The sequence below is a fragment of the Suricata suricatta genome, chromosome 10 (assembly GCF_006229205.1).
Source record: "Suricata suricatta isolate VVHF042 chromosome 10, meerkat_22Aug2017_6uvM2_HiC, whole genome shotgun sequence".
Taxonomy (NCBI): Eukaryota; Metazoa; Chordata; class Mammalia; order Carnivora; family Herpestidae; genus Suricata; species Suricata suricatta.
This window is the reverse complement of record NC_043709.1, coordinates 113,633,563-113,659,784: the sequence shown is the minus strand read 5'-3', so window position 1 is coordinate 113,659,784 and position 26,222 is coordinate 113,633,563. Positions and strand designations below refer to the sequence as shown.

The 26,222-nt window shown below is 39.2% G+C and overlaps 1 protein-coding gene across 6 annotated transcripts; it reads right to left on the bottom strand.

Moving 5' to 3' along the window:
• Positions 1–733: 733 nt before the first annotated feature.
• SUV39H2 (suppressor of variegation 3-9 homolog 2) lies at positions 734–23,597 on the bottom strand. Of its 6 annotated transcripts, none has more exons than XM_029955609.1 (6): positions 23,433–23,597; positions 23,034–23,146; positions 7,060–7,725; positions 4,600–4,746; positions 2,803–2,932; positions 734–2,020 (listed from the first exon to the last, which is right to left on the bottom strand). In XM_029955609.1, the coding sequence occupies exons 1-6, from the start codon at positions 23,461–23,463 to the stop codon at positions 1,914–1,916; spliced, it is 1,194 nt and encodes a 397-aa protein (XP_029811469.1). In that variant the 5' UTR covers positions 23,464–23,597; the 3' UTR covers positions 734–1,913. The 6 variants fall into 6 exon arrangements, with proteins under 6 accessions (XP_029811469.1, XP_029811468.1, XP_029811473.1 ...); XM_029955608.1 differs by lacking the exon at positions 23,034–23,146 and adding an exon at positions 20,636–20,781; XM_029955613.1 differs by lacking the exon at positions 23,034–23,146 and adding an exon at positions 20,636–20,781 and having other exon boundaries at positions 7,594–7,725.
• Positions 23,598–26,222: the final 2,625 nt, after the last annotated feature.

The following is a 26,222-nucleotide window of genomic DNA, read 5'->3' as shown; positions in this document are numbered from 1 at the left end:
GATCAAATAAATGGGCAGTAAAACACAAACTTTTTAAGAAGAATGTTACATTTTTTTAAACCTGTGAGAATCAGAATACAAAGTGAGCTTGGCCATTGGGAGCACCTGTAAATCTGTGATGCTTTCTCACCACTGACACCACGTGACTATTTCCTCATAAAGAAAACATAAGAAATGGCACTAAGAAATACAGGGGCGCCTGGGCGGCTCAGTCAGTTAAGCATCCGACTTCGGCTCAGGTCATGATCTCATGGTTTATGGGTTCGAGCCCTGTGTTGGACTCTGTGCTGACAGCTAGCTCAGAGCCTGGAGCCTGTCTTCGGATTCTGTGTCTCTCTCAAAAAAATAAATAAAAAACATAAAAAAATGTTTTAAGACTGTATTTTTCCGTGACACCTTCTGTAGATTTTGGTTAATATTAATACACTGTGAGACTCCACACATGTAAAGAATTTACCCTACATTATAAAATAGCAAATCATGTGGTAGCAATATAATGAATAAAGTGTAGCTTCTCCCAAAAAGGGGTTAAGGATTAAAAAGATATTGGATGTGCTACATTCTTGAGGTCAATTCAATTTCACTCAAACTTATTTTAGGTTAGTAAACAAATGGGGTGATGAGCTTAGGTAAAACTTAATTAGGAACACTGAAAGCTAGATTTGCTGCATTTACCTTCATGTTGGACACCATGATTACAAATCCCCAAATCACAGAGATGAAAACACAGTTGTTCCCAACTGAGGTTTTACTATGCAGAAAAACAAAACAGAAACAAAAACCAAATGTATTCCATTTCAGTCTTCATGGTTCATGTAAGAAATGTCCTCATAATTCAGATACACACTTTGGTCAAGCCAAGTTTAGCTTTATCACATTTAAAAAATTCATGTATAAAAAATAAGTATCAGTTCAAAATATAGATTATTTTAAGAAGAGCCTTCGGGGGAATACAAAAATAATTAAATTTGGTGGAAATGTTAAAACCGCCTGAAATTTAGAAGATATGACATTCACGTATTGTAGGAACACTGTTGTTAGGTACAGATGCACTCAGCATCTTGTGTTGCTGTTTAGACCAGATATCCAACATGGATCTCTCAATTCATGTTATTAAGAGGGGCTCTGAAGGTGCTTCATTTCCCCACTCTGGCGCTTCCAAGAAACCCTCCTGGTACCACTGCCCCACCCTTTCAAAGAAGAATAATTGCCATCTGTTCCAGAATTTTAGAGCTTTTTGAGGATTATTCTTTTACAAGATTAAAAATCCTTAAGTATACTGGTTCAGACACACATGCCTCGTAACAGTCCGGATTGCTTCAAAATATGAAATCAAGCTGTAATTAAATTTGTTTACATTTAATTTTAGACCTTAAATGTCTCTTATCATTAAGATCCCAGTATTTTAATGAAAGTATAAAATAGAGTGTAATTCAGTATCACCTATTTTTCTTGAATACGAGTAATAATGGGAATGATAACGTAACAAAAATAGCACTTATATATCTGCCCAAATTGAATTAACTCTTTCTCTAAATTCAAGGTGTATGGCAGGTTGAATAGTTGATCTTAGTGACTGTTACGTTATCAGTTTAACACTTAAAACACTGAAGGAGGCATTTCTCTATTCACACAGACCTCCTCTGTATGTAAATGCTGACCTGTCAGTAGTTTTCTTTTCAGGTTTGGTATCTAATCACTAAATATATGTATTTTAAATTAGTCTCTGTGACCCTGTGTTCTTCCCTTCAGAAGCATCAGTAATGCACTTGGCCAATAGTTTGAAACATGAATTGTATATTAACATAGCATATAATCCTGATAATATGAAAAGGGTCCCAAATACTTTTTTAAAACATTAACATTAGAAAAAAAAAACAAAACTACAATCATTAGCTCTGTTTCCTGAAAATTCAGTTGAGGTAACCTCTGCAAGTCACAGCTCCACACTTGCACACAGTTCTGACCCTCTTTTTGGCTGGGCTGTGGTCAACAGAATCTGAAGATACATCTCCAGAACCTGAATACACAGAAAAAGAAATACACAAGAAAACATTAAGACCATTCAGAATGAAGTTCAAATTTCCTATGAATTTTAAAGCAATGTTAATATTCAGAGACAAATTATGAATTATCCTGAAAGGACGGTGTGGAGCTAGTAAGAGATAAAAGTATATGCTATTAGCCATGCTTCTGAGAACAGCTTTGCGAAATAATGAAACTTACTGGGACAATCTGATACACATTCAATTTTATACATTACTGAACGGCCCTAGAGTCAGTCAGGCCAAATAATAACAACCTGTAATTAACACTTAGAAAAACAAAGGAAAGAAAAAACATATGGTCCCAATAAAGCAAATAAAATTGAAGTGTTTTTAAAAAAAGCCAAATCCAAGTAGAAATGGAATAATGTTCAAATGTGATTTAAATCTTTTCAATCTTCTGAATACCCATCTCTTAGTAAATTTTCGGGAATGTATGCCTTACAATTTTAACATACAAGTAGTATTGAGAAAAGATGTAGAACAAACTTTCCTAATGGAAATTATTAAAAAAGCAGGTGACAATGTGATATAGAGAAAAGCGCATTAATCAGCCCAAGGTTAGGCAGCTTGTAGTTTTACCTCTGGCATATTAGCTTTGTGACCTTGAGTAAAAAGACCAACTCTTATAGTCTCATTTTTTTCTTCTTCTTTAATATTAGTTTAGTTCAGATAATCTAAGGTCTTTTACTACTCTGATTAGACTCTTCATACTCAAACAACTGAACATCAATCAAACCGTACTTGGAAACCATACCTTTCATCTGATAATCAAAAGTGAGCTCTTCTCCAGCATTTATGGTTCTTGTAGAAAACAAGGCTATTCGGGGAAGACGAGTGTCGAGATTATCAATGAAAACATTAAACACCTGAAGATTTGGGTCACACTAAAAAGGAACATCAGAACCCACTTAAGTAAAAATGACATGGACAGGCTCTTCTACATGCCATATGAAATATCTAATTCCCCAGACTATCATTTTTTAAGTTCTATTAGAAATTAAGTTGTTTACTGTTTGGAGGTCTTTGAGGCATGCAAATTTGAAAATACTGTTTTAACTTGCAGAAAATCTCAGACATACATTAACACTGGAGAAAATAATAAGTCTACATATATTCACCCCGCAGCTTCAACAATTAACACTGCCACCAATCCTGTTTCATTGATCTCAACTTTTTAATTTTTCTGGTTAATTATAATGCAAGTCCTATAAAACATTATAATTTCACCTGTATAGTTCAGTAAGGCATAAAGAAACAGAAAAACTATATTTAAAAAGTCAAGTTAGCATTATACAACTCAAGCTTCATACTCCATGAAGGTTTCATTACTGTAACTTCTGTTTGGGATTGTTTAATATTTCGAGAATTCTACATTAAGGTCTGGACTATGCAAGAAGAAAGATCTAAAAATCAAAATCACTGTTTAAGTGTCCTTCAATAGGATACATCTATTTTGAGAGTATTTCAAATGTATTACTAAGGAAAAAATTAAAGTACAAGTTTAATAAGTAAATCTTAACAAGGGAGTCAGAAGGTCTCTGACATTTCACTACTAAACATAAACTAGTTTCTTGGTATAAAATCCATCAAAAGCTTAGCATGGTCTACAGTTCCTTATATGGTCAGCCATATACCTCCCCTCTGGAGACACAGTTTCCTTGTAATCTGTAAAATGGAGGTAACATCAATCTCACAAGTCTAATACTATTTTACCCATTGGCACTTAATAGGTACCCAGTAACTATTCATCTCCCTTCTTTTTTGGAAATAGTTTTTATAAGTATAAAATCATAGAGTTAGGATTCTAGCTATATTCAAAATTCTTTTCAAATTGGAATTTAAAATACTAACTTGTAATTTAGAAAAACAGTCCTTAATACATCAATACTCTATGAATTCTTAAATTCTGTAAAAATGTTAACACATTTACATTTTAAGAAAATACAGCTATCTTTAGCTGCATATTCTAAAATTCAGCTGTGTTAACTTCTGTAAGAAACCTCTACAGCTGTATGTAATTCTTAACCTTTCTACCCTGTAATTCCTGTTAACTTTTCTTTTACGTGAAGATAATACCTAACTTAAAAGAGTTCTGGAGTTGTTGGGGCGCCTGGGTGGCTCAGTCAGTTAAGCGTCCGTCTTCGGCTCAGGTATTGATCTCACGGTTCATGGGTTCGGGCCCTGCGTTGGGCTCTGTGCTGATGGCTCAGAGCCTGGAGCCTGTTTCAGATTCTGTGTCTCCCTCTCTCTCGGCCCCTCCCTCCACTCATGCTCTGTTTCTGTCTTAATCATAAATAAACAACAACAAAAAAAAGTTCTGGAAAGATGAAATGAACATACGTAAATACTCTTGCAAAATGCATGGTATTTGACTGGTACCTTGATCGATTTTCATAATATGCCAATAATACCATAACCTAACCAAAGAGACCTCTGTATTAAAATACTTGGGAAATATTAAAGGATAAGTCATATAAAGATAATTATTACTCAACTATGGAAAAGCATTAAAAACAATGCTAATTAGTCCTGTCTATTCTTTAACACTTACACTGTGATTCACAAAATGAGAGACATTTCCATATCGGGCTGCATCCACTGTGAATTCATCAGATTCATAATCCAGATCAAAGAGATAGGTGATTCCTTTGTTGTCGTATAACTGCCCGCGCCTTTCGGCTTCCTCACTGGTGATTACCTAAAAAGAAAAAAACTACAGTATATTATATAGCTATTGTTGAACTAAAGAAACACTCATCCATAAATCATTATTGTTTTAGTGCCTCCAAAGGTTTAAAAAGTTAGAAACATATGTGTCATCAAAACAAAACAGATGGAAAGACGTGAGAACCGAAGGGGAGAGTGAGTGCAGGACAATCACGGCTGCTCAGACAGGAATCAGGACGGCCCACAATCAACAAGTAGAGACAGTATGTCCATTCTCATTTATTCACATGTTCAAAAAGCTGCCCACATACAGCTTTCTGTAAGATGGACCTGGAACGTAAAGGACAAAATTTACAGTAAAAATGCTCTAAAAGCTTATTTTTTCTGTAACTCATCTGTGCAGCTACAAAGTGGGAATCTGTTACAAATACAGGAAAGAAGGTAGGTTAACTCTGCAGTCAACTGTCTGCAAAGTTAGTTTTGGAGACTAGGTTGTTTCCATGAAATTCTGTGGGTCAAAACCAGCCTCTACAGTTCTATTCTAAGAACACAGCTTTACCAGGTGCTCAGTTTAAGAAACCAAAAATGTCTTAAAGCAATTCATTGTGTCAACCAGATTCAATTCCTGCATTCAGTAAGCCCAAACAGAGAAGAGTCTGATCATATAAGATCTAGTATCCTGAATAGTGATTTATGATAATCTGCCATTGTCTAGAAACTTAAGGGTCAAATCACAGCTGAAGTTTAATCTCAGAATTCTAGATGAATATAGGTAATTTTATGTGACCTAATTCCATATAACTTTTACATTAAAAAAAATGCTTATTCATATTTTGAGAGAGAGAGAGAGAGAGCGAGCGAGTGAGGGTGAGTGCCTATGTGCACACAAGTGGGGAAGGGGCAGAGAGAGGGAGACAAAGAATCTGAAGCAGGCTCCAGGCTAACAGCACAGAGCCTGACACAGGGCTTGAACCCATGAATTGCAAGATCACAACCTGAGCCAAGTCGGATGCTTAAATGACTGAGCCACCCAGGCGCCCCTCCACATAACTTCTAAAATGTGAGATTTGAGAGCCCAAAACATGCGGTCACACGTGTATTTTTCTAGTCACAGCTTAATACACACTCAGTTTGAGCAAGTGTAGACAGCAGCAAAGTGCACTCATGTGGAGCCTTGGTTTTGATTCCTGGCTCCTCTTCATTACAGTGGGATCTTGCTGAATTTCTGTGTCTGTATCCTCATTGATAAGAATGGAGACGGGCGCCTGGGTGGCTCAGTCAGTTAAGCCTCCGACTTCGGCTCAGGTCAGATCTCATGTTCGTGGGTTCGAGCCCTGCATCAGGCTCTGTGCTGACAGCTAGCTCAGAGCCTGGAGCCTGCTTCCGGTTCTGTGTCTCCTTCTCTCTCTGCCCCTCCCACTTTCATGCTCTGCCTCTGTATCAAAAATAAATAAAACATTTAAAAAATTAAAAAAAAAAAAGAATGGAGATAGCACTGCAACCTCAGAGTTACTCAAAGAATTAAGGAGTTTGAGTTAAAACACAAGGTGCTTAGATTAGTATGTGGTACATGGTAAATACTTTTTGTACATAAACATTATATGTAAAAAAAGAAATTTGCTTGGGGGCGAATAGGTGGCTCATTTAGTTGAGGATCTTGATTTCAGCTTGGGTCATGATCTCAGGGTTATGGGATAGAGCCCCACATCGGGCTCTGCGCTGAGCATGGAGCCTGTTTGGTTTCTCTCTCTCCCCGCTGGTTGTGCACGCTCTCTAAAAAATACAAGTTAAAAAATAAATACATAAATTTGCTCAGTCATTGGTAATTTAGAGAACAGTCTCTAGCTAAGCTACAAAGAATTTGATTTTTTCATGGACACAATAAATGGTTTTATGTAATGTGTAACACTCAGAAAGCACTGGTCTACTCTTCAGTACCTCTCATGTGCATACAGTATTGAGTTCTCTCAGCTACAGTTAACCATATGTAAGCAAATGAATCACAGTCTAAAAGTTTCAAAGTCAACACGTGTTTAGATCTGATTTCTTCTTAGAACTTTTATGTCCTACTAGCTGCTATATTTTACAAATGCCAGTTTCAATGACTACAAATGGGTGTTTGTTGAAAGAGGACTATTTCATTTGCCATTATATTTGGTTTTTTTTGTTCATATTCAATTTTATATTTCTAACTATGCCCATGAAACCTTTCTCTGAAGCTGGTAATGTCTACATACTTGCAAATAATAATATAAATATGTACCAATATTTGTTACTGCTGTAAAATATTAACTTTTTAAAAAGCATAAACCTCACACAGTTATTTGTTTTAAATTGGACATACCTCCCCAACATATTCCATGACAAAACTCATTCTTTTAATCTTCACAAGGGTTTTTACACCCCAGCCACAGCCATTGCTAGTTCGAAAGATGCAAAGTGAATACTGGGTGCCTTTTTGTACAATCCTATTGGGACAATCGGGTCCACACTGACACCTCGAGTTGCATTCATAAATGGGGGTACCAGGTGGGATTTTAATTTGTTGGTTTTTATTATAAGCCAAAAGAACTCCAGCTTCAGCAGGACAACATTTCTCAAAGAAGCAATCTGTACACGAACAACCAAAGGTAGCTTCATTGACTAAGCTGATTCCGGGAGCTGGTTTGTATTCATTAATGTAGTAGAAGTCTGAAGGTGGGCCCTCTAAGTCAACAGTATTTTCCACAAATATCATTCCTTTATGATTCTTCCTTCTGTTGAGTTCGTCTTGCCATCTCTGCAGAGCTAGCCTCTGTTTAGCCTTCTTTACAATGTATTCGGCAATTGCAGGTTTCAAAGCTTTGTTATTGTCTTTTATTGCTTTGCCTTTCTTTACCTGAGATAAATAATTATGCTTGTCATTAGAAAACTGCTGGAGGAGTAATGGGCACTTGAGATTTTGCAAAGGTTCCCAAGTATTTGTAGAATCTGGCCATCCTTTCCATTTTACAAGGTAATATTCCATATCCTTAAAATATAAAAGAAAATTGAAATTAGATGACAGTCCCAATTAAAATAATTTACTATCTTAAAGACTTAAGGCAGCTGTTATTATTCTTAATAAGGTTCAGAATGTATGAAGAGTCAGAGGTTTCTAGATGAACTATAAAGTATAAAAATATAAAAACATTTTTTCTTTGCATTATATAAAATATGTACAGAATTTAGTTCTGGCACAGTATGTTTGAGCAAAGGTAAAAGAATTACACCTGAAGACAAAAGTACTGAAACTCATGCATATTTTACTGAACAGTGATTGTTAAACCAAAAATGTATTTATCTTGATCACAGAAATAGGGAGTCTGAAACTAATAATTTATGACTTATGTTAGGCATTATTTGGCCGGCACTTATGTAGGTATCCCCTGAGGTAGGTAATTTTAATATTTTACACTGGATTGAAGGCAAGTTACCTAACGATATAAGGCAAGTTCTATTTCTCGGTATCATGGGCGCACATCCCTTCAATGTTCTAGGGACACGATGTCCAATACAGTCATTCCTAGCTGCATGTAGCGACTGAGCACCTGAAATGTGGTAGGCCCAAACTGAGATGGGCTTTAAGTGTAATACACAATGAATTACAAACATTAAACACATACACAAAAAAGTAAAACATTTCTTCACATGTGACAAATACTGATTACACACTGAAATATTTTCGTTTTATTACATTAAATATATTATTTTTAAAAAGATTTATTTATTTATATTTATAGTAATCTCCATGGCCAATGTGGGGCTCAAACTCACAATCCTGAGATCAAGAGTCCTATGCTTTACAGCCTGAGCCAGCCAGGTGCGCAATCTCACCTGTTTCATTTTACTTAATGTGGTTATTAGAAAATTTTAAATTACATATATATATAGCTTATATGGTTTTTATTGGACATCAAAATTCCAGAGAATTCTTACCTTATTTAGACTCACCCATGATTGGATAAGGTAGCAGGCACTGAAGCCACCAAAGAGCAAATATTTTGATTTATCCCTCAGAATGCTGTTGTAGCCACCATGGTACCAGAATTTTGCCTTCTCACCCCAGTGCCTTGACTATGTTTTCTTTCCTTAAAATTGGGGAATGCCATGTTAAGTTTCTCTTAAGAAAGGTAGTCAAGTGTGCATAATAAAAAAAATTCTAGGGGTGCCTGGGTGGCTCAATTGGTTAAGCATCCGACTCTTGATTTCAGCTCAGGTTATGATCCCAGGGGTGGGATGGAGCCTCACCATCTGGCTCCATGCCAGACAGAGCCAGCTCAAGATTCTCTCTCCCTGTGCCCCTCCCCAACTTGCAGTCTCTCACGCGCGCTCTCTCTCTCTCTCAAAAATAAAATAAAAAATAAAAATAAAAAAGTTCTAAAGTCCTTTAATTTTTTTCTGTTCCTTTCGTATGTCCTTTGTGACATATGAATATGTCCACACTCTAAATATGAAAGTGATTAAATTGCATTCTCGTTTTAAATTATTTTAAATCATAGATATGGATTAGAAGCGTAATTGGAATATATCTGCTTTCCCTGAAAATTTTAACAAAGGTTTTACTATAAAGTACAAATGCACGTGACTGTTGTTTTACTATCCATAAGTTATTAATGCCAAATAACCCGGATGGTTTAGGAAATGTTACTGAGGCACCATGTGGGGCGAGGAGCACTGAGGCAGCTTTGCTGAAGCAAATCACTTAGCCAGTGAGTAAGCGTATTTTCTCTGCTCTGAGTCATCTCAATGTTTTATTATATTCTACTCGATAAGCAATACTGCTTGTAAATTAAAAGAACTTTCCTTCTTATAAAAATGGTTAAAAGACGCTTCACCTGCTTGAAAAATGTGGTTAAAGTGTGAGGATATGCACACAAACTGTACTTTCATGGCAATATATACTGTGATTTCAGGGAAAAAAGAAAAGCTCAGACATATATTTAAGTGTTACTGACTAACACTTAAACTGGCTAAGCATAACACAGATTTCTTCCTCCTGTCAGGTAACTTTTACAATTTAGGATTTATGTTAGCAGATATCTGCTCGACAATAATGGGATCCACGTGGCAGTAACTAATATATCTATTTTCCTTATTAATTAGGAGAGCTTTTAATTTTTCTGACTCCAGAATAAAGTAATGCAATTCTGGGCCTCTTTTTTTTCTGCTACACTTTTTCCTACTGTAACACTGGAAGTTGTCAGCAAATAATGAAAGAAACAGAAACACTGGCTTCAAATCAGATTTAGATTAAGCTCAATCATCATTCTGTGAAACTAGTAACACCATGCCACCTTAGTTGGCTTCCAAAGTAATATATTGTATGATAATGAGCCAGATGCACGGTCAGTGACTAAGTTTTGTATGTTAATCACATTGGTACCTACTTATAGATGGTAAAGATGTTTATAAAACATGAATGCATCTGGCAAATAGAGAAATTTCAGTAATATTTTATTTCTACTTCATAGACTTATTTTAATAAGTATAGTTCACTTTTCAATCCAAAAAAGCTATTTCCATTTAGAAAAACTGATAAATTTTATACAAAAAATTAGTATGTATGGCTTAACAAGTTTAATTCAATACCCTAAGAAGTTCCAAATAAAAGCCCAAAAATTCATAAGCCTCATATATTGTATCAGTATCTTATTCTGACAAGCAATCAACTCTTGATTACCCATAGAAATGGAGTACAGTTGTAAAAATGATACATAAATCACTCCTATATAATTTAGAATACATCATATGAATTTTTTCTTAAAGACATTTCCCCCCACCAAGTTTGGCTTAGGTTAAGTTCATTCAAGTATATTAGAATTTAAAATAAGTACATGAAAGTTCAGCCACCAGGGGGTGTGATGAGATGTAAGGTAATGCTAGCCTTTAGGAGTAAAATCTCACTGGGAAAAGAAGGCAACATGTAAAATAAGTAGCAAATGCAAGGCAGTATAATTTTAAATGCCCAAACAAGACAATAACTACCACTAGAATATAAAGAGGGAAATCAATATAGCCAGAAAAGAGCACAGAGCAAACTGATCTAAACTGTAAAAGACTGATAGGATTTGTTGGGTAAGAAACAGGGCAGACAGGATGAAAAACACCAGTAAAGCTTGGAGCTAAGATTTGTATGAAGTATCCAGAAAGCAGTAAAGAGATGGATTTGGCTAGATTTAAAATTCAGAATATTGAAGTGAGAGATTAAACTGTAATGGCAGGGCAAGAGCAAATTTTAGCCTTGAATATTTGATGGAGGCAATTGAACTTTTTTGTAGGCCAATGGTTTTTACAGTTCTTAGAAAACATGGTGTTTCTGTGGTGAGCTTCATTACATACAAATACATTGGATTCCATCTTGTTTATTAGGAACAATTTTCCAGTCTCCTAATTGCCAAGCCAATGACTCTACAGCCTTCATGTTACTTGACTTAGGCTTTGATACATTTCTCTTTTCACTATTGTTCCTTTTCTGCCTTCTTTTCTAATAAGATAACTGTCCCAATGCATCATGTAGTGGAGATACTTGCAGCTGTCCTTGGTCCCTTTTCACATCAAATAAGTGTTTATCCCTTTTGAAAATCTGAAGAAGGCTATGGACCTTCCCCTAACAAAGTCACATATGCAATATTTTGGATAATTGAGGAAATCTGGATTCCAGATTACGGTTAAGAATCATTACTCTAAATGTTCTCTGGGCAATTTCATCACTCCAACAGTTTTAATTACATGCTAACAACTTCCAAAATTTTACCTGCACCTCCATACACCCAACAGCCTCAGTGGATGCCCAACAGCTTCTTAAATCCATCTATTTCCATGGAATTCACCACTGTCCTTCCAAAATGGATTTTTTGTTCTTTTTCTCATCAAGGGTAATCTTACCATCTACCTAGTCACACAAGTTACAAACTAGGAGCTCAATCTAGATTCTTCTCAATCCATCATCAAGTTTCTTCACATACTTTGTTCCTTTACCATAGCTCTAGTTACCTAAGGCCTTCAATTCTTGCTGGGATTATTACATTAATCTCCTGATTGGCAACATCCCAATTTATCTTTACTAAAGTCAAGTTTTCTTACAAAAATAAGAAATCCACAGTACCAGTCATTCTGTTACTTTCTTCCTTAAAAATTTTAATGACTCCTCCAAGGCCTAAAGAATGAAGTTCACACTTCCTATTATAACAAAAAAGATCATTCTTGATTGAGTCCCTGATACCTCTCTGACACAGTCTTCCATTATAACCCCATTTACACACCACCCTCTAGCCATACTGAACTGCTGCTAGTACTTGAACCTGCCAGTCAGTCCTCTTCACCTCTTTCTGTTTTGTTCACAAAGTTCTGATTACAATGGCCTTTTCCATTTCCATAATGAACTTATTCTGGTCTCATTTTTTATGTGTAGAAAAACCTACTTATCTTTAGAAGTCAGCTTAAATGTCCTCCTGCCCCTGCCCAATAAGGCTTTCCTTCCTCTCTTGCCCAAGGAGAACCAATCATTGCCAATCAACCCCTTGTGTTCCCATTTCTTCTTCATAGCCACAGAACCAAGCAACACTGTTTGCTGTATCTTAAGCTCTGATTGTTTCTGAATGCATAACAAAAAATAGGACTATCAATATGTATGCAATATAAAAAAAACCACAACAGTAAATATATATGAATCTTTAAAAGAAATAAAATAAAAGCTGCTAAATGTAACCTGGGTAGTAATTCATGGTTTTTGAATATTTGTTCTGTCATCACTATCTATAGCCAATAAGTGGCAGAAAGCACAAAAACTTAAAAAATGTATATGTGGGGGAAAAAATGTATACATGGGAGGACAAAAAAACAAAAGCTATCTTCCCATTACTTTCTTCTGCAAGTTTTGAAATTACCATATTTAATTTAGTGGTAGAATAGCCTGAGTCTAATTATAAAAACACTAGTGTCCCATGGAAACTCACTGGATTTTCACATCAGTAATTGACCAAGTAGCAATTCTGAGACCTGGGTTAGTGGTCCAAGACGGACACCAGCGAGCAATATGACACTGGAAAAGTCCAGTCTTGGAGCTCTGTTTTCCTGAATTCTAAAATATGGGTTTTAGTCAAATGATTTCTATGTTATTCCTGTTCTTAACAAACCAATCTAAGTGAATCAATCTTGTAGGAATGTTAATTTAATGGTCAATGTGGAAAATTCTGTCAGCATGTGCCATGCAGTGTAGTGGTGGTTCTTGAGACAAAGAACTACCTGGATACTTTATGAAGTCAAAGCTTTGGTAATACTTCCTTCTTAATCTATGCTTGTTGAGGGAGAAGCCTTACCAATGTGCAGGCTGGTTCTGAATTCTTCACTGATGAGCTAACTATGTTAACAAAGAGTATTCGGTTTTGCCTCAAATTGTTCTGTATCAAAGGGTAACATGGCAAGAACATGGTGCAGCAAACAGCACTATTACTATGGCTGAACTGGACCCTGACACAAACTCAGAATAGTAACAGACCTATTGTTCCTCCAGTGAGCACTCATGCGGTTCTCCGGAGCTGCCTACCAGACTCCTCCACCTTGTTCAAGGTCACTATCCCACTACCTCTCCCATTATTTCCAGTAGCAACACACCTCTCTGTTCCTAATGCAGAGAGAAAACAGATACTCTCTCATTTGCGCCCTCTCCTGGCCACACCACTAGAAAAAGGGGGGCTGCAGAGACAAGAGAAGAGACACACTCCTTCCATCAGTCACCCCACCTTTCCGCCTCTGCAGTCTCTCCCGCTACTCATTCTTCCCAGCATTTAAACCTCCTGCAGTTATTTTTTAAAGCTTCCCCTTGCATTTTTAAAAGCAAAATGAAACTAAACCTCCTTTGAGATACAAATGCTAGAATATGTAAGGAATCTCAAAAACGTGATAAATTACTAGTTGAGAGAAGGGAGACTAAGGTCACAAGTGTGGAAGATTTCAGTAGAAGAACATTCAACTTGTATAACATCCAGTTTTTAAAATCGCATGCATACATTACCTATTGAGATTTAATGAAAAACAAAATTATGAACACCCTTAAAACCTACACAGCTCTTATCCCTTCCTTCAAAGCTAGAATTCTTTAGAGTTGTGCATACTGCTTGACCCTACTTTCTCACCTCCAATTTATTCTTTAATTCATTCTATTTAGGCTTCTATCCACACACAGACACTGCTCTGAGGGCATCACTGACCTTTCATTGCTCAGTCCAGTGGGTACTTTATGGTTCTTCTTTGACCCACTGGTCTCTTTTCTAGTTTGCAAACATTAACTCTCCCTTTAGGCTTCATACTCTATTCTTCTGGTTTTCCTCTTAACTTTCTTGCCAGTTTGTCTCCGCTTCTCTGAAATCTCTTCCCATGAAACTCCCCTACCTCCCCCGCCCCAACTACTCCTCAGTCCTTGTTCTCTTCTCACATTTTCTTTGTTTGAATTACTGCAGTCCCTCCAACCACTTTCAAACCACTCATGGCACATCAACCAGAATACTATCTTCAACACATCCACTGCATCAAGTCACTCCTCTGCTCAAAACTACTCAATGTTTCCCTTTTGCCCTGAAGTCCAAATTCTTTCCTTGGGCTGCAGGGAGCTGTACTTTCCAGGTCCTACCCATCCTTCTAGCCTTCTTTCAATCACTCTTGCTGACTATGTTCCACTCATACTTTCTATTCGTTGAAGAAGTCACGCTCTCTTCTCCCTCCAGACTTTTCCCTATTTATCTTTTCATCCTTTAGCACGGAGTTTAAACAACATTCCTCATGGACAGCTGCCTAGTTTCTCTATAAGTTAGACTCTTCCATTACATTAGGACTTACCTCAACTATAAGTATGTCATACAACTTTATTTAAGGGTTTTCTATCCTCACTAAAAGATAAACTACATGTACCAGGGATCATACCTCTCTCTATGTCATTCATTGCTGAGATCCCTAGTATCTAGCATATGACATGGTAGATGGCCAGAAATATCTGTTAAATTAATCAGTGGGTAACCATATCCATTCCGAGAGCTTCAAATGCCATCTTTTTGCCAATTACTTCAAGATCTATGTTTCCAGTTCTCCCTCCGGACCTGGGGCCACATTTCCAACTATCTATTGATTATCTTCCACTTAGATCTTTTCAACCTTCTTCTCCAAACCCAATCTAGCCTTCTTATCCTAATCCTCATACATTTCTAGGTCTTGGTAAGCAGTATTATCTACACCACCACAAGTCAGAAACTCATGTTTTCATAGATGTGGATCCCACACTGCTGGATCCCTACCCAATCCTCTGACCACTCAACCACACTTGTACATTTTATAACCATGATTATGATAATAAAAAAAAACTACCTACTGTCTTCATCTTCATTATTACTACTTTGGTTTAAGCACCATTATTTCTTGCCTAGATTACTGTAACAGCTTTTCATTTTGTTTAAGTGTGCGTGTCGTTCCCCTCCTACGTTCCTCATTGCAGAAAGTTCTCTGAATTATGTACCTGATTGTATCCTTCTTTTTAAAACCTTTCATATGACTCCCCATTGCTGCAGAATTCTGTAAGTTCCTTCACTCATCTCTCATTCTTTATCAATCCCATATTCTAGCACTGGAGTTCTCTGTACAAAAACCATGATATAGTACCTGTCTTTTCAGGCCCCAGTGGGATATCCCTTCTGGGAAGCCTCCTGTGGCCTAGGCTAGGGGCACCTCCCACAGATATGTAATAAAGTCTGCCACTGCACTTATTATACATTGCAATGGTTTACTTATCCATCTTTTCCAGTAGGCTGTGAGTTCCTCAAGAGGAGAGACAGTTTCTGATTAATCTTTTATTTTTCCCAGTGCCTAATATAGTACCTGATACACAGAAGAAACTCAAATTTTTACTGAGACTACAGAAAGATGATACAGGAGCTATTAGTCAACAGACTGCTGCTATAATAGAAGCAGGAAGCTAAGAGGGTCTAGTCTACTGGTGATTGTGAGGAGTGGAGAAACCACTACTGTAATTAATAGTCAGTTCAATTCACTAGCCACTAACTTAATACCCACTGTGTACTACAGACTACAGTAAGACATAATTGACAATTTAGTGCAGATGGTATGAAACCAAGCCATAAAATGTGTCGAATTATAGAATAATAACAAGAACAGTGCTTTCTAAATCCTCAATATAAAGCAATTAATTTTAGGGACATGGCAAAAGACTCAGTAATAGGTGGTAACCTTTCAACTGAATCTTGTAGGCCAGAGAGAATTTTGTCAAGGAGAGAAGGGAAACAATGGTATTCCAAAAAGGGAACAAGATGAGAATAGCAAAAGGGCACAAGGGTGCATAATGTGTTCAAGGAATTGGAATATAAGCTATGTTCCCAATGCTTAGAAGAGTGCCCAGCTCATAGTAGGTGCTCAGTAAATCTCAGCTAAATCAAAGAGTTTATGAATATTCCAGCATAGATAGAAAGTAGGATATGTGACAAGAGATGAAGCTGGAAAGGCAGTTGGTTGGCAGATAATAAAGAAGCTTAGTTTAAAGGGTCACAGCTTAGATTGGTAGACAAGTCATTCAAAGGTCTAAAGCGAGGCCCTACCTCAAACAACCAGAACTGCGTTTGAGAAGGGCAAAGGAGAAACTAAAGTGCAAAAACTATCCAAAATCTAACCACAACCCTAAGAGAATCCTGTTAAGAATAATGGTAGTTCCTTCAATTGAAGTATAGATCCCTAGGTAACTAGCTCTGTGAAAGTACAGGTGAACAGGAAAAGACAAATAGACATAATATAATCTGATGAGGGTAGGTAGGAGGGAAGAATTAAAAATGTGTAAAATTACAAATTTAGGTAACTGGAAGTATTCAGGTTTTGTTAATCTAGATAGGGAACCCTAGCTCAGGGTATGGATTTGAGGGAGGAAAATTGGTACAGTTTTGAACATATTGAATTTGGGCACCTGTACAGTGTCCACTTTGAAATGAAGTCCATAAAGAAGTCAATGCCTCACAAAGATATGGGAATCATGAGCCAAACAGACAGAAGTAGAAAGCACTGGGAAAGAAGCCATCTACAGAGCCACTTCAAGGTGAGAAGAGGGCCAAAGACTGAGCTGTAGAGATTATCTACATTTCAGAGAAAGGACAGACAAGAGACAACAAGGAGATTCATAAAGAGTAATAAGAAAAAACAGGTGGAAATAGAAGTGGAGACAGAGGTGAACAACAATGACAGAAAACACTTCTCCAATATGAACATGATAGGTCAGTCTCTGTTGTAAGGATTTATCTACATCAACTCATTAAAAAAATGTTTTTTTTTAATGTTCATTTTTGAGAGACAGAGAGAGCAGGGGAGGGTCAGAGAGAGAGGAGGAGACACAGAATCCGAAGACAGGCTCCAGGCTCTGAGCTGTCAGCACAGAGCCCAATGCGGGGTTTGAACCCACGAGCCATGAGATCATGACCTGAGCTGAAGCCAGACGCTTAATCGACAGCCGCCCAGGAGCCCCTACATCAATTAATTTAATGCTAATCATAACCCTACAAAATGGGTACCATAACTATCCTCATTTTACAGGTGAAGAAACGGAAAGACAGGGAGGGTAAGTAATTTGCTGAAGGTCACTCAATTAATAAATGGTAGAGCCAGAGCATGAACCTAGGCAGTCTCTCCATGAACAAGAGAATTTCAAAGAAGAAATGAAGGGCAACAGTGTTAGATTTTGCTAAGAAGGAGAGCAAGATTTGAGGTCCTCATATTGGCAATTAGGCAGTCACTGATAGGGGCATAAATCAGACTAAGGTCGGTTAAAAAAGTTACAGAGTAGTGAAGAGACAATTCCCAGGAGAAAATATTTACACACTGTATATCTCATGAGGAACTGTCTGGCATATGTAAAGAACTATGACAACTCAATAAGAAAAAAGAAACCAACCCAATATTTTAAAATGGGCAAAGGCTCTGAATAGACAGTTCTCCAAAGATATACAAATGACTAATGATGTTCAGCATCCTTAGCCATGAGAGAAATGCAAATCAAAATCACAAGGAGGTACTATTCCATACTCACTAGGATGGCAACAATCGAAAGGGTCAGAAAATAACATATGTTGGTGAGGAAGTAGAGAAATTCAAACACTTATAACATTGCGAGTTGGAATGTAAAATGGTGCTGTCTGTCCCTCTGGAAAAGTTTGGGAGTTCCTCAAATGGTTAATCACAGAGAAACTGTATGACTCAACAATTCAACTCCTAGGTATATATCCAAGAGAAATGAAAACACGTCCACGCAAAAAACTACATAAACATTCATAATATTATTTATAACACCCAAACAAAAACAACCAAAATGTCTAAGTGATCAATAGATAAGCAAAAAGTGATATAGTCCTATAATAGAATATTTGGCAATAAAAAGGAATGGTGTATTGATAGATGTTTTAACATGGACAAACCTCGAAAACACCGTGCCAAGTTAAAGAAACCGATTACAAAGAACCACATACATATTGTAAGGTTTTATTTACATGAATTGCCCAAATAGGTAATCTACAGAGGCAGAAAGTAGATGAGTGGTGGGTCAGGGCTAGTAGGGAAAGGAGGCTGGGAAGGTTTAGGCAGTGACTGCTGAGCAGTGTGGTGTTCCTTTTCAGGGTAATGAAAATATGCAACCATCACTATAGTCAACTTCAGAAGAATTCTGAGAGCATGCTAAACTGTGAATCATATACTTTAAATTAATAAATTGTATTCTATGTGAATTACATCTCAACAAAGCTGTTTTTAAGAGTTAATGGAAGGGGTGCCCGGGTGGCTCAGTCGGTTAAGTGTCTGACTTTGGCTCAGGTCATGATCTCACGGTTTGTGAGTTCCAGCCCCACATCAGGCTCTGTGCTGACAGCTCAGAGCCTGGAGCCTCCTTCAGATTCTGTGTCTCTCCTTCTCTCTGCCCCTCCCATGATCATGCTCTGTCTCTGTCTCTCAATAGTAAATAAAAATGGATCAAGAAGACATGGTATTGACAATAAACTATTACTAAAAAAAGGTGTGGTGTATATATACACCTATATATACAATGGAATACTACATGGCAATGAGAAAGAATGAAATCTGGCCATTTGTAGCAAAATGGATGGACCTAGAGGGAGTCCATGCTAAGCGAAATAAGTCAGGCAGAGGACAGATACCACGTTGTCACTCATAGGTCTAACAGGAGAAACCTAACAGACCATGGGAAGGGGAAAGAGGGGGAAAAGAGTTGGGGAGAGGGAGTGAGGCAAATCATGAGAGACCTTTGAATGCTGAGAACAAACTGAGGGCTGAAGAGGGAGGGGGGAAGGGAGCAATGGTCATGGAGGGGGGCACCTGTGGGGAAGAGCACTGGGTGTTACATGGAAACCAACTTGGCAATAAACTATTAATAAAAAAATGTTAAACAATTTTAAATTAAATAAATAAATAAAAGTTAATGGAAAAATGAAGTAGAAGCAAAGACAGGAAATGCTTGAGTAGGAACACAAGGCCAAAGAGAGGTTGGTGAAGACCTGAATAGGTTTTACTGATTCAGAGACGTCAGCGGAAAAAGAGTTTACTAAGAGAAAAGAGGGAGGAAATACAAAAGAACATCACAGATTAAGCCAAGTCCTAAAGGGGATGGAGAGGACTAAAAAACCCAAAAAACAAAAAAAAAACAAAAAAACAACCAATAAGAACAAAGTTACAGAGAACCTGTGTGAAGCTAAGTTGAGAGTTTATACTTGCAGGATCCTGTTTTTCACTTAAGTGAACGATTAACTGAGGTAGAAGAGGTCTGCAGCTGAATATCAAGATGAAAGATAGATTACGAAGTCCAGAAAAGTAACAGAAGTTGGAAAAATTGGTGACAAGAAAAGAAAAAGAAAGCACCAGATAAAAAGCAGAGTAGAATTAGACTAGAAATAAACTTCACTGGCACCAATACGTGTGATTATAGGATACTCCTGGCTAGACTGGTCAGACCACTGTTTCAACAGTGAGATGGAAGGTGACGGGGCTGTTTTTGGGCTGAAGGCTGCTGAGAGCACAGATGAAAAGCTCGATCATAAAACCCCACTGAGTGGGAAAGGCAGTTATATGAAAAGATGGGGGATGTTGCAAAGGAAGAACCGGATTTAATGACTGAATCGATATGGAAGATGCAGAAGGATTCCTAATTCATTTGTCTGGAAGAAGTGACAAATGACCAAAAAAGTTCTACAGAGGGAGCAGGCTACTCTGTAGAAAAATGAATTACTCAAAAATATATTGTAAGGTTTAGACTGAAGAAGGTTCTTAGGAAAACGACTTGTCATTTTAGAGAAACAGGAATCAAGTGAGGCCCACAGAAGTGAAATGACTTTGACAAAGCCACAAGGTACCAATCAAGACTAGAAATGACTTTGAACTCCAGGCCATTCAAATACACCACAGAGCCGCACTAATATCTGGAGTTTGACACAATACGGGACATACAAATGGTGATGTTTTGAGGAGATTCAACAGCACTAAAATTGGTTTGAATTTCTATGTTTATTTCAGGTGATAGTGGGGAAATATGATTCAGGAACAAACTGTATGACAGGAAAAGCCAATATGAGAAAATATTTGCTCTGGTAATCCACACGGAGATAATCAAGAGTTGGATGTAGAATGATACAAGCACCTTAAAATATTCTAATGCAAGAACATTTAATGCTTCAAAATCCTCTCAATGTTATTTGGCAATATAGATGATAGGACATATTAATTTATTATGGCTTAGAATTTTTAACATTAAGAAGAGCTTTTGCTTACTTTTAAGGTTCTTTTTATGTTACAGAAATATGAAATACTGAATTGAAGTCTGATTAGGTCTCTTTTAAGGGGCTAGATATTTGCCTTACCTTTACTACCTTGTAGTCACACAAGTATTCCACCTCATAATTGTTTAGATTCCTTTTGGTGATTCCAATCGATTTACATGTGAGTTTTTCTTTTCTACATAATTCCTGAAGAGTATCAAGTGAAACTAGGCAAGGCACACACCAAGCTACAATAAGAAAATAGAATTCTTTACTAATGAAATAGCTACTCAATTAAAACAAAAAAAGAAAAGGAAAAACTCAAGACCTCCATATTCCCACCCTTCAACTGGCCATTTTACAGGACTGAAAATTCGTATGATAAGAAAACATTTATGTATCTTGAAAAAAAAGTTAAGCATTAAAGAACTGTCTTGGTGAATTGGTCTTCTTGGGTTTTCTCCTGGGTCTCTATCCTGCTATGCTTACCTAATGTCAATTAATTTCTCCTAAGCCACCTGAACAAAAACGTTTCAGGTCTGCTTTTCCTAAAATTACATAAAGATGCAAAGGACAACAGAGAGAATGTTTTTGACTTTTCCACTGTATTCTATGTATAATATAATTGCTGTTTTAACAAAATGTAGATCCTAAAGACAAACTTATTGTTATTAAAAATATCTTAAATAGATTTTAAAAGTCTTATAAGTTGTTAAAAAGAACTTTTCCCCTTTCTCTTAGCTGGACAATAAGAACTGAAATCTAATTGAGATATAGTTCTATAGTCATATACTCATGTATCACATGTTCTATCTACTTTTCTTATTCTGGAAAGCTGCATGAAATTTTAACTCTATTTATTACTTTGCCTCTGCTGTAATGTATTATTACCAAGGTAAACAAGCCCTAGATTATAATAAATAATGGGGAATATATTTTCATATTCATTCCCTGTATTGTTTTTAAAGCCAAGGTTTAGAAAACAGAGTATTCAATTTACATAATCCATATACCAGCTTAAAAAGAAAATCAGACACACTCATAATCAACCTTATAGAAGACAGTAACTAAATGTGCTTAAGATTTTACTCTGAAATTTATGTAAATAGGACGCTACCATCCGGCATATAAAATATGTTAACACATGTGGATGTTTAGAAATATACAATAAACTTGGTTTTATGGCTAGTGTTATGGTAAGCACTAGAAAGAATCGAGGGTTCTCTCCCCAGCCACATGAGATTGCCACCTTTCCAGATTTCAGATGCACTGAAAAAAATGTGAGGGTTGGAGGAAATCGGAATTAACCAAACAAAATCTATCAACAGACTCAAGCTTTCCTTGGTAGCTCTCCAAGGTAGTTGTGATAACCTTTTGTTTTGAGGTAATTTCCAAGGAAGAGAGAACACAGCTGCTCTTACCATATCCTTCCCTTACCCTCCCCAACTCACACAGGGGCTTCATGGTCAGAAACCTGGAAGCAGGATTTCCGCCACCCCATTTCCTACAAAAGATTCGTAATTCGAAACCAAGAAAATGAAAGGTATTTTCTCCCCCCCAAAAACTGGCGGAGAGATTGCTTGCTGCGGAGTGGCGGTTTGGGGATAGAAGAGCGGTATAACGGAAATCACCACTTAAAAGTCTTCCATTAAAAAAAAAAAAAACTTCGGGGAGTTTTGTGTAAAGTTAACCTCATTATACTGATCACGTGCAACGGAGGTTCCAGTTGGGTATCGACCCAAGGTGTGTATGTCGGCCGTTCCTACCATTTTTATCTAGTTTGAGTAACTTGAGAATTCAAGACAACTCTACATAAATGCTATTCTCGGGAAACAAACAAAAACCCTGGTACATAAAAAAATCGCAATCCCTGGTAACAATTCTATTTTCTATGATAATGTAGAAAATAATTCATTTGCAAGATTTAACATTACATTACCACTACAAAAACCTTACACCAGATTCACACTAATCCTTAGTGGAAGAAAAGTTGGGACGCAATTAGTTGATAATCTAAGAAGGAGAGGAGAAGGGCTGGAAAACACCTTCACATTCTAGAATGCTTTGAAATTTCCAGTCCTTGAGACACGCGCGCGACACGCACGCGCGCGCACACAAACCCACACACGCTCGGGACCTAATTCCCTGGCGTCCACGTCAATAACACGCAAGTTACCGGGAGGGTCTAACAATTACCGTAAGCCAGAGGCTACGTCTTCAAATACCCACTTACTGGGGCATATTCTCCGACGGGAAATTTACCCTATTAGTGCGTCCAATCTGGGGCGTACGCTCTCCCGTTTCCTTAGCGTTCACACTTCAGCCCCAAATCCTTTTCTCCCTTCTGCTACCGAGGTCATATTTACACCACTGGGTACTTCCCGCTTACAGTTAAAAGGCCAGCTGGAACCCAAAACGTCCCGCCCAAACCACCACAAAGGAGGAAACCACACGCGTGCCGGCAGGCCTCGAGCCCCCCGCCCCCCGCCCCGGGGATTACCGGGAGCCGCGGCGGCCGCTCGAATACCTCCACACGGCGACCAGGCGGGGAGGGGCCTCGGGCCCAACGGGCAGCGGGGGTCGGGCCACGGAGTCCGCCGGACGTCCGCGGAGCTAGAGAGAGCCGACCTCAGAGCAGGGCGCGCGGGCCGGGCCCCGCGGGAGCGGGGCGCAGGAGACTGCGGGGAGCGGGCGGGCCGGGCCGCGAGAAGGGTCAGGGGCCGGGGGATAGGTGAAGCCCGCGGCGCGCCTCTGAGGGCCAAGGGGTTAGCAGGGCGGGAGGCGGCGTCTCGCCGCGTCGCGCTCTGGAGAGCCCGCGGGTCGCGGCCCCGCTTTCCCGGCCTCGGGAGTTTGCCTGGAGAACGAGGGATAGTGAGGGTCGCCGCTCTCCAGCCCTCACCTCCTCGCGCCTCGGCCCCGGCCGCCGCCATCTTGAGCTTTCATTCAAACTGGCGCGGTCTGACGGGATAGCTCAGCTATCCCGACGCCCCGCCCCCGCCCGGCCGGCGCGGGAGTCGGGGGCCCGGGCTGGGAGCTGGTACCCGGGAGGTGTTCTGACGTCACCGAACACCGACCCTGGCCGCGGCGGCGAGCGCGCATGCGCCCCACGTCGTATCCTGATGCGCAGGAGGTTGCGGGAGTAGCTGGGGGAGGTGGGCGGGGCGCGTACGCGGTCCGGCCGGGTTCGGGCGTTCTTCTGGGTTTGCGGCCAGCTTCCTTCCACGGCGTGCTGATTACTCTTAATTGAGGAGTGCGCAACATCAGGCCTTCCCATGGTTTTTGCTTCTGTCACAAGACCGCTGCTTGTTACTTGTGCAAAACCCAAAACGTAGAGCGGAGCTGTATGGTGCAGAGTAGGTTTACCTTCGGTGCCTGTTCCTCAGCCACCTGATCCCCACTAACCATTATTTTCTTCAACGCTACATCCCTAGACAAAAGTTTTCTTTTTGACTGCATTTGGGATCGCTTGGAGAGGTTTTGGTTTTTGGTCCCACTTGCTGAGAATGATTTAATTGCTATGGGGTGTGCCCTGAGCATTGGAATGTTTTAGAGCTCCCCAGGTGATTCTAGTGTGCGGCAGTTTGAAACCACCAGTCTCCATCTGTGCTTCCCACACTTCAATGGCATAGGAATCCTCTGGAGAGCTTATTAAGAGGCAGATTCAAATTAGATCGATCTGGGCTGGGACATGAGGTTCTGCCCTTCCTAATAAGCTTCCAGATAGTCTGCGCATAGCTTGGTTGCAAGGTTGCAGGGCTCCAACACATCTGAATTAGAGGACTAGTAATTCCTAACCTGGTCCCCGCCTCCCCACCACCCTGCCCCCATCCCATTGTTCACGCCGCATCCATGGTGACTGTTCTTAAACAATGTAACAGCAGCAGCGGGCTGGAACCTGGGTGGCTCAGTCCTTAAGCATCGGACTTAATCAGGGCATAATCTCATGGTTTGTGGGTTGGAGCCAGCATAGGGCTTTGCGTTGGCAGTGAGTGTGTAGCCTGCTTGGGATTCCCTCTTTCCCTCTCGGCCCCTCTCCCACCTGTGCTTTCTCTCTCAGAAATGAAATAGGTAATCTAATGTAGAAGAGTAAATTGGGAAAACAGGAAGAAAGCTGTTTGACATAGACCAAGGATTTTTAAATTTGTGAAAAATCATAAAAATATTTCAAAGTATTTGGGCGCCTGGGTGGCTCAGTCGATAAGCGTCCGACTTCGGCCCAAGTCATGATCTCAGGATTGGTGGATTCGAGTCCCGCTACAGTCGGTGTGCTGACAGCTCAGAGCCTGGAGCCTGCTTCAGATTCTGTGCCTCCCTCTATCTCTGACCCTCCCCTGCTCTCTCTCTCTCTCAAAAATAAAAATAGGGGCGCCTGGGTGGCTTAGGCGTCCGGCTTTAGCTCAGGTCATGACCTCACAGTTCCTGGGTTTAGCCCAGGAACACAGCCCCGCGTCAGGCTTTGGGCTGACAGCTAGCTCAGAGCCTGGAGCCTGCTTCCGATTCTGTGTCTCCCTCTCTCTGACCCTCCCCTGCTCGTGCTGTCTCTCTCTGTCTCTCAAAAATAAATAAACATTAAAAAAATTTTAATAAAACAAAATAAATATTTCAAAGTATCATGTATAACTCTGAACTACCGGAAACAGAAAATTAAAGAAATTAATTTATTTGATTCCATTCTGAAATACTGTCTAGCCATGTAATCAGGTGTTTGTGAAGCTTTTAGTATCATGGGGGAAAGCAAAAAAACAAAAACCTGTAAAAGTTTCTTTTTTTTTAAATGTTTTATTTATTTTTGATACACAGAGAGGCAGAGCATGAGAGGGGGAGGGGCAGAGAGAGGAGACACAGAACCAGAAGCAGACTCCAGGCTCTGAGCTAGCTGGCAGCACAGAGCCTGACGCGGGGCTCGAACCCACGTAGGTGAGCTCTGACCTGAGCCGAAGCTGGAGGCTTAACTGACTGAGCCACCCAGGCGCCCCTGTAAAAGTTACAACTACCTAAAAATATATAGGAAGATAAATATAAAATCTCTGGGGAATGACTTCCTTTTTGATGCGTCGTCTTCACATATTTAACCATTTTCTATAACGAGCATTTTATTACCTAAATGATAAAGAATAAAAGGTCGTTTCCAGCCGTGTTACACAACAGCCCCTTTGCTACATGGTGGTTCCCGTCTGCTGCTCAAGCTTAATTGCTCATCACTCCCACCTATTCTAATTTGTGACCTCCTCAAATAGTCCCTGCTCCCTGCCCCCAGGACTTCAGTTCGGCCTTGTTGCTAGAAAATGCCTACTTTCTTCCATCATTGCTAGGTTTACTCCTAGAGACTCTTTAAGTCTTTTTTTTTTTAAATGTTTTTATTTATTTTTGAGAGAGAGAGAGAGAGACAGCGTAAGCAGGGGAGGGTCAGAGAGAGAAGGAGTCACAGGATCTGAAGACAGGCTCCGGGCTCTGAGCTAGCGGTCAGCCCAAAGCCTGATGCGGGGCTCGAACCCATGAACCATGAAATCATGACCTGAGCTGAAGTCAGACGCTTAACCGACTGAGCCACTCAGGCACCCCTCAGTCTTATTTTTGTTTGTTTTTAATTTTAAACAATTTTTAAAAATTTTTTTAATGTTTTTTATTTTTGAGAGAGAGAGACAGTGGGAGCAGGGAGGGTCAGAGAGAGTCGGAGATACAGAATCTG